Here is a 13,650-nt window from a genome sequence, read left to right on the forward strand (position 1 = left end):
CTAGTAGTATATCACTCGTATGGTATGGCATGGTTATTCGCACTTGCTTAGGAAATTTTGCACTTCTGCGGCGTAGTGGGTCCTTTTAACGATACCATAGTACAGGGTTGCAGCTTATGATAACTTGGCTACTAAGTTCAAAGTGCGGGCTGCCTGTCTGATAACGTACGCATACACACACTCATCATCAACCTTCCGTTCGTACATTGTACCGTACATTCGATCAAGATACACACAAACGTAACGTGGATCGGAAGACCAACAAACACACCAGTCACCACATCACTTTCCTCTTCGATCGAAACAACAAACGGATGAGAAGCAGCGGTGACCAGTTGTTGTAGTAAATAGGGGAAAAACAGGCGAGGCCAACAACCTGGGCTCTCTTTTAGCTGTGGAGTTGTCTTTCTGCAAAGTGACAGCTGGGGTACACGGCGACGGTCAGCTAGTTAGCTAGAGACTGCTCATGCTCTCCTCCATCGCATCGTCCTACTGTTTGTAGTGATCCGTAGAAGACACAGTGACAAGTGCCGTTGTTTTCAACTTCATTCCTCAGTGTCATGGGCATGGCATCACCTATTTTTTGTGTGACAGCTGGCTAACTGAAACACTCGGTCCTGGCGTCGACCCTAGGCTCGAGTTAAAAGGCCGAGTCGAGTTTAGCAAGCGCTGAAGCAAGTTTCAGACCCCGGAACGCTAGCGAGAACGAGCTAACGTTACACCATCGCATCGTGGCATCGCCATCGCCATCGGGCATCGCAGCGGGCAAGATTTGACTCCTCTCCCAGCTCCCCGCACGCCCGTTGCGTAACAACAAGGAGATTAATGACAAGTGCTTGTGTTGTGTGACAAACTGTTGTTCACAGACAGTCATACGTTGACGGGCGATTATTTCAGTGGCATGCATGGCACATTTGACCCTAATGAGGAGACTGACGGTATTCAAGCTGGCAGTATAATTTACCACTCACTTGAAAATATATTGTCTGAACAGAGATTGCTTAGAAAGCAGCTAGAATCTATCTACGTGTACATATAGGCCTATGTACACAGTAGTCTGTAAAATGCGTCTGCATCTGCATGTTGGTGGATGGATTTTTTACTTATCACTTTGTAAGAAGAGTTAACTACAAGTACAACGTTATCGTACGACTGTTTTGATCTGGAGAGTTGACATTTGATATTCCGGACACATGTGACATTCACATGGTCACATGGAGAATACCAACCAATGTGATCATGAACATATAGGCTTGCTGCGTATGACTGTTGTCTAATCGTGTACCTTGTGTTCACAACCCTCAAATCACAAATGAATACTTGAGCAAAATGTGGTTAGAACTCTAGGTCTTTTTGAACTCTAAAAACTCAATCTTATTCTTCAGTTACAATCTTGGGCATATGCTGTAGGATACAGTGACAGTGAGCAAAATCTGAACTTGCACATTGCATCTGGACTCGTAACTTTTAGACTGTCAACACAGAGAGATTTAAAATGGCAGCTGAAGACGGGGGTGTGGCGTTATCCACTACAAACATGATCAACGATACCATTCAAGAAGAAATGTACACACCTGTTCGTGTCCTTGGCAAAGGAGCCTTTGGTGAAGCTGTGCTCTACAGAAAGACAGAGGTAAGTTATGCAAGGAGGCCTCTTTTTTTTTTTTAACTCTTTAATTTTCAGGTATGTATTAGCCATAGTCTAATGAGAACATGAGAACAGAAGAGCTGATGGATATCCTTCGACCTTCAGAGTACCAAGCTGCATCAGTCTCAGCAGTATTAAGACCTTAAGAGGACACAGTCAAAAGTTCTGAATTCCTTGTGTGAGTACTCTTTTGATACTTTCTTGCCTTTCAGCCTTCCCTCTCTCCAGACTCTGTGACCAGATGGAACTCCTTGCCCCAGGCCAGCAAGTGGGCTGTAGCTGTGTAGCTCTTGGTCTATTCCAAGGAAGTGTACAGCACATCCAACTTAACATTCAGGGGCAGATCCAGGAATTTCAGAAGGGGGGGGGGGGATGGAGGTCATGTGCCCCCTTTCAATCTTTTAATCTTTATTTCTTTAATTTTAACAAAAAAATAAAATAATGCACTAGTGTTAAGCTTTCTTCACGACAATACACATACTGCTGTGCAACAATTTCATATACACTGGCATGGTTAAATGCATGGAAAACATGGTGTGTTCATACGTACACACGTACAATGTACATGTACATGTAAGGATACAACGATGATACATCCAATTGTACATTTAAGCAATGCACACAAAGTTGGATTACCTGTCTATAGTGGCCATCTGTCTATACCGGCCACATTTTCCGTCTCCCTTGGGTGGCGGCTATAGACAGGTTTGGCTGTATATTGTATAATGTATTGGAGTAAAAGAGTATTCACCAGTTTGTTTGTTTTTACAAAGATTAATTGTTCCACATGGGACACTGCATCACTGAATCCACCCTGCAGCTTCAGCCTGGTTCAACCTCTTGATGAAGATGCTATTGAAACACTTACATCCTGCTTCTTAATCCCCTGTTATGAGTTTAGTGCTGAAAATTTTCTGTCAAATGTGATTTAAAAGCGTGTCTTTGGTGAATGCATAATCAGATACGTGAATGTGCAAGCACTCTGAGCTTGTTAGTGATTTGCAAGTGTGCACACAAGTTTAAGCATGATGTGAAGGCTTAGAACTGTACACTTTGTATGAAACCATGTAACTTGGTTGTGTTATAGTATGTGAAGTACTCAATTTCTGTTGTTATTTGTAATAGCAATCCAGTTGTGAATTTGGAGACGTCCAGTTGTGAATTAGGAAAAAGGCCTTACCCTCAATCGTCCTGATTAAGCAGTGGTGACTGCACTACACTTTAGTTTTACATCCACGGGTGGATGTGGTTATGGTTGACCTTTTATTATTGTTTCCTGCTGCATGCCTCTCTTCTGCCCCATCAAATTTGGTCAGCTTTGCCACTTGCTACATGATTACTTATTATACCTGGAGATTAGGCTTAACTTCAGATTTCCATGCATATGTGTGATAAATGTACACTATTTTTTTCCTCTCACTTCATTCAGTGCAACTTTTTATCACTTTTTTTTTAGTATTGCACAAGCACTAAAGGACTTTGACTGAAGTATAATGTATACTGATTTTATGTTTTGATTTTGTTGTTGGTGTGTGTGTGTGTGTGTGTGTGTGTGCATGTACACTTGTACATGCCAGAAAAGCCACTTGATTACCCACAAGGAACTTTGTGTAATGCAACCTGCAGTACATATTGTACATCAAAGTTGTCAAGTTCCTCATTCAACAAGATTTTAACATCCCTAGTCCCGTATTCCTTGTCTAGATTGCAATTCGATGTTTCTACATGTACTGTATTATTATGTTACAAGTGTATTATATGGGTCAGTCAAATACCAGTCTGATATCAGATAAGCATGATCACCTACAAAGTGTAATACAAAGGACCATTCTGTGCATTCTCCTCTCCCGTGTGCCGAACATTCCAGAATGTCATGGGAGAACATCTGTGCATTAAAACAAGTGGGAAATGGCATTACACTATTGATCAATGATAAATTTTATCATAATACTGTAGACATGGCTGATGTAGTACACTAATGTACTCTGTAGTTGCTTTATAAGGTAGGATGAAGCATCCTCTTTTATTTGAACACTGTTACAATGTATTTCTTAAAGTTTTTATTTTGTTTGCACAATTTTCAAAAGTTTCTTTTAAATAATTGCTAAATCACAACTGATTCTGAATTTGGCACCACAATTCAGAAGATTGAAGTGTCTGTTCCTCTCTGAAATTCACATTCCTTTCATTCAGCTTCAATTTGTTTTTCTGTTCTTTGCAGATTTTATGAATATAGTCAGTCCTGTGGATCTGTTAACCTTTCTGCAGGACAGAAGTATATAAAGTGAAGTTTGAAGTCACTAATTTAATGATAGAAAGATGATGCAGCCAAGTCCCCCAGGACTAGTTGAGTTAATATGCTGAACAGTATGTCTGCAGATGTTGTTTGTAGCATCAGAACATCTAGCAGGGGTTATTCTTCCAGTGCATACAGTGTACAAAGCAATAATATGGCACAGCAGTAGGATACGTCATTGCTATCATAGCATTTCAATAGTGTTAGGGTACAGTTATATTGTAACTGTTTGACAGAAAATCTTCAAACTTGACAGTTTTTTATTTTAGGTTGTTTGACACGGGGCAGGATTTGTCCCCCCCCCCCAAAAAAAAAAAAAAAAAATAATAATAATAATAACAATAATTAATAAATAAATAAATTAATTAATTAATTAAAAAAATGAATAGATAAAAAATGTGGACAGGAACACATTTCTTGTATGGAAGTTTTGATAGAAAAGAATTTGGATACTTATGTTTCTGTACTTGTCCATTTTATTATATGCAGAAATTAATGTCTTTTGAATATTTCGTAAATCCACAGAGCATGAATGTTGAAGCATGGTTTACTAAGTTTTTGGAGCTCTTTAGCTTTCTAGAAGACATGTAATGCAATCGTCTCAGGGTAGGCTTACACTGCTGCTAAGTTCCTCATTTTGGGGGATAGATCAGAACTGCAGACATGAATTGCCTTCACAATAAGTGACACATACAAGTGTAGACAATGCCCTGCATTTAACAGGAAATCTGATATGAATGGATCACATTAAATTTGTCTCTGACAAAGATCTGCCACATATTGTGAGGCAGTCTTTGAAGAAACTGCAATGAATGACTTGTGGCATCTTGTAACAATGGACTGCTTCCTTCAAATTCCCTCTGGCTTCAAATATCACTTTCTGTCCAAGATGTGAAGTGTCCAAGCATGTGTACCGGTCATAGCTATTTCCTGCCTTGCCTGTTCTCAAATGCCAGAAATGTCCAGCGCAGCACTGACCTGATGTGAACAAGATGAAATAGAGAGTCGCACAGTGGTGTATGCATGTATGTACAATGTAAGCTGCTGAGGGTTGCCATGAGCAAATTGATAAGGCCTAGACGTGTGATACATTGTATATCAAAGTTAGTTTTGAGTAAACCTTGTTCAAACCATAATTTGGGGCCTAGACGTGTGATGCAGGCGATGCAGACGATGCAGGCCTAGATGATATTAAAGGCCTTGACATGTAATGCATTGTATATCAAAGTTAGTTTTGAGTAAACCTTGTTCATACCATAATTTGTCATAATCCCTGTACTCTCAAAAGCAATGTGTCACTGATTCTGTTTTGCTTCAAGAGGTGTAATCTCTTCCCAGCAAGATCCATAGGGCATTAATCAAATGGAAAGTCCATATGGATATCTCAAATGGTCACTTGTAAGAGACATTGTTAGAAAGGGTAACACAACATTTGCTCCTGCGACAATTGTTCCAGTCTTATTTTCTCCGAGGACTTTGGGTTAGTGTAAGGGAAAACTGGGTACAATTGTATTTACTGGTCCGGCCTGTCTGTTGGACCAGTGGAAAAAATGGGTGAGTGTGTAGCCCTCATTTTAGATTTATCTTGATGTGAGGATTAGGATTAGAGTTAGGGTTATCCTTGTGGGTAGAATTTGTGTTGGGCTGACCATGCAGATTTCATGGGAACAATTGTCGCAGGAGCAAATGTCATGAAATTGTAAGAAAGATGTTACAGTGTTCAATTCAATGTATACATGTACTTTTCCACGGTGGCACTTTTTTATTTCAATATGTTTAATTATTTTGTTCACTATCCTTTTTTTTACACATATTGTTATTTGTTCAGTAAGATATATATTTCCAGAATCGATTGAATGACAAAAGATATGTTTCCAAATACTGCAGGACAATTCACTGGTGGTGTGGAAGGAGGTCAATCTGACGCGCTGCTCCGAGAAGGTGAGGTACGATGCCCAGAATGAGATCGAAATCCTCTCGATGCTGAACCACGCCAACATCATCTCCTACTTCAACCACTTCCTTGACGAGCAGTCACTCTTCATTGAGATGGAGTATGCAAATGGTGAGGCACAACAAGGTCAAGTTTTCGCAAAGCTGTCGTGGAACGAGAAAGTTAACATGCTCATTAAGATAGTTAACATATAGTTATCCTATAAATGTTATACTTTCTGTTTTTGTTAGAAGACATTGTGTATGATGTACTAATTATCAATATATTCATCATGTAATGAATTGTTCACTTTATCATTTTTCTTTTATTAGCACTAGAATATCTTGTTGATAACTATGGAACAGTAACCATGGTAACACATTACTGCACAGTTAAAGAAAAAAAAAAAGACTTTTGTAACTACCTGAACTTCAAGGGGCCAGACTTGAATATGTTACTATTATACTTCTTGTTAATATGTTTAAAACTTTAGTATGTTTTGCTTTGTTTTATATGTTTATCCGGGACCCCTTTTTTACAAGCTCTGCTTCTTTTGGGGTCCCAAACCATTCATTATTCTTAATGCTGTATCCTTTTGTAAAATGTCAAATGTTTAATGAATTGGTTAGATAAACTTGAACTTGAACTTGAACTTGACTAATAGATTAACATTCATGCTATTTTCTGGTTCCTTATTATCCTTTAATTTTTCCATGTGACTGCATATTTGTCAACAAGTAAAATAATTATGATATTTCATTTAGATGATGAATTCAAATTCAAATTCAAATTCAAATTCAAATTTAACAAGTCATGGCAGTACCCAGCTTGAATATTTCATGCATGATGCAGCCTCAAATATTGTGCTACAGTATTTGCCTGATAATTGCTCGTTGGTTCCACACAATTGGTTGTTAATTTGGTTAACCGCCCACGCAGACAAAACACTGTAACCTCATACTCAACTATGTGACTATGGCAGTGATGATGCATAGATCATAAGACATAAGAGGCAAGGAGGGGAAATCTGTACGAACTTTGACTTTTCTGTGCTCATTTCTTGATGTCTCATTGCAAGACCTCTTAGACTGTTGTCTCTTGTTGGACTGAAATGGTATATTGAATTTCCTGTTATTTTCTTAGAATCTTCTTGTTGAGACAGCATACTTTCACCTGATATAGAGTAACAAATTTCTCTTGAAAAATGCTGTACAACCAGGGAGGAGGAACCACCTCTCTGGTGCAACCATAATTTTAATTTTGTGATGTGATTGCACTATGAGTCATTTCAAAGCTATAATTAGCAGCATGATTCAGAATTGATGAGTATTATAGCTGCTTTCTACTGGTACAGCAATCTCAATTTCGTGGCTATGGTATGTGGAATGTAGATTTCTCTTTCTTTTCCAACTTATGAATACTGTTGGACAAGAAATAGATAGGCTGTTGATGCACAAGTATTGGCTCTACTGTCTCTACTCTTGGCATACTTTTGCTTCTTTTTTTTTTATTGATATTAGATAGTGATGTTTGCAGAGTATTACCTACATTGTAAATATTCTTAGTTATAAAAGGGTTTTGCTTTACATTGAAGTCCTTGTCTTCATACAAATGTTAAGAATCTTTTAGAGTATTTTTGTTAGTTCTTTTGCAGCACAGTTGTCAAATGTAACTTGTCAATTGAGTATCAGTCACAGTCACATTGCCTCTTTTGTGATGATGTCACTGAAGGACACTGCATCTCAAATGACAATTGCACAGCTGAATAATCAGATGGCTATCGTTATGTCCAGGTTTGCCTTAATTCATTTAAAGACTACTTGTACAAACTGTAACTGCTCCTTTGTTTTGTGACATTGACAGTGTTTGTAACTTAATGGAATGTCACAATTCATGATCTGAACTTAAAATCAAATGGTATTTGTGTGGGGAATATTCATCTGTAGGCAGAGTGGTCCTTTGGTGTTAATTTAGGCATGATGCAGTTGAGAATTGATACAGCAAGTTATGTTCTGAGTTAAAACCCCATCCGATGATGCTAACTTACTACTATTCAAATTACACATTTATAGTGCCTGATCGCCTCCAGATATGACCTTTTGTGTACAGTATAATATGCATTGCTCATCTGAAGTCTGTACTATGTAAAGTCATGGCAGGATGTTGGTGTGACCCAAGGGATGGAGAATACAACAGTAGCTGCCAGCAAGGAACGTTTTCCTGGAAAGCAAGATGTTATTCACATTGTGTGCTGACATAAAAGATTATATATGTCTGTTGGATACTGTAGCATTTGCATACTTGCATTGCTATCGATGTTGAGTGGACAAGAGTTTTGAATGGAAGGTTAGAAGTAAAAGGCTGTTCAATAATGTCAGTTACTTCTACAATCTTAACTTCCTTCTGCATTTCAATCGACGAGCTATTCTTGTGTTATACATTGTCCAAACCAAAACTGTCTGTCAAGAGTTTTTATTATTGGGAAGTTGGTGTCACTCAACATAATGGCCACAGCACTGTGCACACCAGAAAAGAATGGTAACTGGAGATGCTTGATAATGTAATCAATCTTCACTTTGGATATGAGTCATAGAATTGTGTTTGCTTGATCTGGATGTCTGGAAAGTTTACCATTAAATTTCGGCTGAAGGACTTTTTTTTTTTCCAATAATCATTGTCTTGGACTTTCTCATCAGGTAACACGGTGGATGTCACCAGTCACATTTTATTTCAAATTGCTTGTGTCCTGTGGAGACGTTTTCCTTGATTGGAGTTTAAATGAGTGAAATAAGACTGAGGACAGAAGAGAGTTTGTTATGTATGCTCTCAATCAGTAATATTGGCATTCAGACAAGAGAATATAAAGTGAAAAGAAATTTGATTAAGACTGAATAGTAATTGAGGTATAGAGATGATGATGTCAACATTAACTTAGGCTTAAGTATGTTGTCATTTTTGGATACAATGTAAATCTGAACTGATTGATGAGGTAGCACAGTATTCTTGTTTCAGGATATGTAGACAACCATTACACCAACTGCAAATTGCTATGTTTTGTAGGATCTCTATGCATGGAGGTTAAAACCATTTTATGTGTTGTTATGTAGTTTTAATCGTAATTTAAAGAAACCACACCCCTCATGTCAAGTTACTTTTAAAGCTGAAAGTTTGAAACATCTCATTGAATCAGTGAAAATGTGCACAAAATTCAGCAAAAAAATAAAGTTTTTAAGAAAAATTAAGGGTACAACTACTTGAAATCCAACAATCACCAGCAGACATATTTAGTCAACATTTGCAAGGAGTACGACTTTAGTGGTGACTCTCCATTTGTTTCCATACATTTTTTTTTCTGCTAAATTTCTGCTTTTCTTGCAATCAAGATAAACTTCTTTTTGGAATCAAGATGAAGAAAAAGTAAGAAAGTAAAAACTTGAAGACCATTATATGATATCAATCGGTAACATATGAATTGTGTTAATGTTAATGGTAGAGGTAATGGGTGAAGACATTGGGTCATGTTATAGTGAGGCTACATACTAATCAGGGCTTACAGGGCTACAGGGAGGTGATATAAAAGGAGTGGAATCTCTTTGCAATTTGTGCAAATTTATGTATATACATTTGTACATAATCTATCAAATAGGTTCTTTAACCCATTAGTTACAAAATCACCCGTCTTGTTACTCCCTAGAATACCTGAAACCACCCGTCTGCTTTTTTATAGTTTGATGCCTTACTATTTTTATTCTTTTTATATAGAATCTATAATTATGTAATTTTAAAGAGGTCAGAGGTCAACAAAAGTATGTCAGAATTACTTGTGTGACAAGCCAGTCTCTTGGTAAAGTCTTAGTAGCCTTTCATATCTTTAAACATTAATTATAATAGACATGCAGTGAGCTATTTTACATAATTTAGAAAGTTATTGAAATGAGAGTAATATTGCTGCACCTTCTAGGGAACAATGGGCCATTATAATATTATATATAGAATCTTCAGTTGCTAAAGGGTTAACATTCCTCTGACTTTAATGTTCCCAAGCTGCTCTTCCACAGATTTGGGGTATGGTAACCAAAGAAGTGATTCTTAATTTTCAAAATTGCAAGCCTCATTTCAGAGGAAATGTTGAATTCCTGTGTGGAATTTGGTAGTAATGTTGTACAAAATACATCCCTGCAAGTTTTTTCTAGAAATTTCCTTGTTAGTAACACCCCAGAACAAAGGGGGGGGGGGGGGATGAAGAAGATATATCATATCAGTATCTCATTAAAAAAAAAAAAAAGGTTATCATTTAATCATCTTGCACTTGTTTGTGCATAATTTTGTTCACTGCAATTGTAGGGTTATTGTATCTTAATCTTTCAGATTAACAAAAAATGTTGTTTTATTTCTGTGTATTTAGTAGCAATTTTACAGTTAAAGAAGTGCAGTTTTTTTTACTGATAGGATTACTGATATAGATACTGTCTTAAGATGTCTTGTTCTTTGCATACTAAATGTCTGCTGAGCACTAGAAATATTAAAAGGGACAATGAACTGCTGCTTGCTATTAAAGTTTGTTGTGATTTAGGAATAAAACGTACAAAAGAAGTGCTTATCTTTCATCAAAGCAATTTATTAACACAGTCTGCAGTAGAGTACCTAACTTCTTTTAGGCACAGAGCATGGATACAAAGGAGAGATTTTGGTTTTTTCTCCTTCTATTCAACACCTCCCTAATGTCTGCATTAGATTTTTGCAGATGGTATAAATTCCTCAACTTTATTCTACACTTCTACGGTCATGTCAACATCAGAATTATGAAATCATGTGCACTATCATGCCATGTTTGGTTGCACTGGCAGTTACAAAAGGAAATGCAAAGAATGTTTTGCATTCACACAGCTATGAAAATGGGAGCTGGCATGAGCCAAAATTTGACTCGTGCCATTCAAATGTCATGTGCCATTATCAGATGAAAATCAAACAAGAGTCGGCCAGTTTTATGACATATTCATGTGATTTGTGGTTCTTTCCCATTCGCATGATGAGGAGAGGCTGAGATTGACTGTGATTCTGTTGGTAAAATAGATATTGAATGAATCAGGAGTTACTGTATCAGAAGGCCTCGGGGAAATGTTTAAGACAAACACTAGCTGTCATGAGAATACTTGTATTTGAAATGTTTTCATAAACTTAATGAAGCGTTGCAATCAGTGTGTGTGATGCTTACAAATTATAGGAGGTGTAACTTTGACTGGATTTACACAATGTGTATGAATTACACTGTAAATTGGTAATACCCTGATTGGACATTATGTACAAAGTGTATTTATATGTGTTCAACACTTCATATTCTTTTGCAAATGGAGCCGAAACATCTTTATAGCAGCTACAATATATGGCTGTTTCACGCACGAAAGATTGATAGTTGGTGTGTTCGTGACATTCTTTAATAATTTTCCAAATTCATTGTATATCAAAAAGGCAGAGATGAAGGATCCTCTGAACTATTGCAGTCTTTGTGGTCAATCTGAAATCTTGTCCATGTCAACTCCCAGAGGCTCGCCTACATACATTAGATGGATTTATCACATTTTCAACACATCCATTACAGTATACTGTAAAACACAATATTTTTTGCGGCATGACATTTTCGCAAATTGGAGCCAACGGCCTCTTTTGCGGCATGAAATATTTATCAGTTGCCTCTAATATTCAGTGCATATACTGTAGTGTAGACAAGAACTTTCGCATGCATTTTAATTTCTCGAATCTTGGCTCTCGTGAAATTCGCGAAAGAAATTCGCGAAATTAAAATGCACGTGAACATTCCTCGTTTTACAGTGTATAGGAGAAAAAGTGATTCGGTGTGGTGTGATGATCAACTAGCTGTGTTGCCACTATCAATTCATTGGGGTAGATGCAATGACTATGCTATTTATTGACGCATTCACAACACAACCTGTGTTTATACTTGTCTTATTGTATTCCAGGAGGCACTCTCTATGAGAAAATAGTCCACCAGGACGGGGTGTTGTTTGAAGAAAAGGTAATGTACCACCATAAAAAAATATACTGTAGGCCTACAAATGAACATCATTTGGGAGAAAAGCAAAGGTGTGATCCTTTGTCATTTGCATTTTAGATACTTTTTTTTACTCATTTTGTATGAGATGAGGTTTAGATTTTAAGATGTTGTGAAACCTGGAATCCTCCCTTTTTGTAGGCATCTTTGATGTAAATAACTGGATATTTAATTTCGTATGTGAGTCATATAATTGAAATAGTAATAAGTCTACAATTGAAATTATGCCCCTCCTTTCCTCTTATGAAGCACACATTGGAAGGAAGGTAAGAGACCCACTAAATACATACAGTGGTTCTAGGACCTAGTGAAGGAGTTTACCATATCAAATGTCCACAATGATGGTAGTTCTAATACCTAGAGAAACCACTGACTGAACATGCTCTGATTTGCACAGCAGTTTGATTCTGTACCATCTGTGCAGTCTGTCTTGTCAGTAAAGGTTCGCAGCAATGTAAGTAATGCAAGCATTAGTAGCCACAGGGTTGTATGAGCAACAGGGAATCCACAGAGCCCATTCAACTTCTTTCTCAAAAAAAAAAGAGGAAATTTCAAAAGAAGTAAGAAGTTACATGAATTTTGTAAGGTGAGAAGGGCATAAAAAAATTTAGTAACAAATTCACATGATATGCATGCTTATACAACACAGATTGTTTTAGAGAATCCGAAAGCTTGCCCAAGGCTTGCTTGACAATCATGTATTCAAATTGAGTTACTTGTAATGAAATGCACTGAGTGTTTGCTAGTCAATGGAAAAGGTTGTTTAATACTAGCTCCTCAGAGGGAAAATGTATTTAAATTTGAAAGCATTGATAAACTGTCACATTGAGCAATTGCTGGTAAACAAGGGAAACAATGAGCTATCTGTTCCCCAATATTGTAATCTGTTTGTTTGTTTTTATGTTTGTCTGTTCATTTGTTGGTTTGTTTCCAGGAGTAATGCTTACTAGATTAATGATGCAGTAGAATTCTTGTGTAAATTTTTTTATTTATTTTTAACTGAAGCAAAGTGTGGATAAAGGAATAATTGAGTTGAAGTATAAGGGCTTTGGTTATGAAATGAGGATATGTTTACATTGCATAACAGACAGCATTTAATCACTGCTTAGAAGAAGGCTGAGTAGTTGTGTAACTCTCTCAGAGGTGTTGCAATTCATGAACAATGTTTGTAGCTTCAGAATAGTGTAAAATGTTTTTGCTGAAATTCAGGGTGTAAAGATATGGTAAAAATGCTGTTCAACTAACGTTCAAGTAGAATGTGTAAAGTTAAAAGACTACCTTATAGTCACTTGTTGGTCATGCATTGTTCAGTGCATGTCAGTAGTGGTTGCCGTTCAGAACTCTACACAAAAGCAACAAAAAGTCTCTATGAAAGTGTGTTAAAAATACAAAGAGAGCAAAATATTTCATTCTTTAACCAGGTCACTGGACGTCAGTTCTTTGCGTGGGAGCCAGCCTTTTCTGTGTTTATTTAAAATTTCTGTTGAGGTGACTTACAACAATGTTGTTTGGAAATAGAATTGTCTTTTGACAAAGTGGTGTTTGTGCTATCTTGATTTACTGTTTATGGTGCCATTAACTTTTTTCTCCCTGTGTAAACATTCAGTGTCCAATGGAACAATCCTTGGGCAGAGACTGCAGTTTAAAGAAGAAATTAAAGAAAAACATCTAAGGTTGATTTCCTGAAAATATATCTATGGCAT

General features: G+C 37.0%; 1 protein-coding gene across 1 annotated transcript in view; it reads left to right on the top strand.

Annotated features, from left to right (window-relative positions):
* Window positions 1-264: 264 nt before the first annotated feature.
* The window catches only part of LOC139719362 (serine/threonine-protein kinase Nek9-like), a 41,195-nt gene continuing 27,809 nt past the window's right edge, over window positions 265-13,650 (top strand). The window contains exons 1-3 of the mRNA XM_071630777.1: window positions 265-1,633; window positions 5,832-6,009; window positions 11,856-11,911. Of these exons, the coding sequence (XP_071486878.1) occupies window positions 1,496-1,633; window positions 5,832-6,009; window positions 11,856-11,911 (372 nt within the window). The 5' untranslated portion in view covers window positions 265-1,495. The remainder of the gene's footprint in view (window positions 1,634-5,831; window positions 6,010-11,855; window positions 11,912-13,650) is intronic.

Source organism: Diadema antillarum, unplaced genomic scaffold (genome assembly GCF_040938485.1).
Source record: "Diadema antillarum isolate AM-2024a unplaced genomic scaffold, OU_Dant_1.0 scf00000109, whole genome shotgun sequence".
Lineage (NCBI taxonomy): Eukaryota > Metazoa > Echinodermata > Echinoidea > Diadematoida > Diadematidae > Diadema > Diadema antillarum.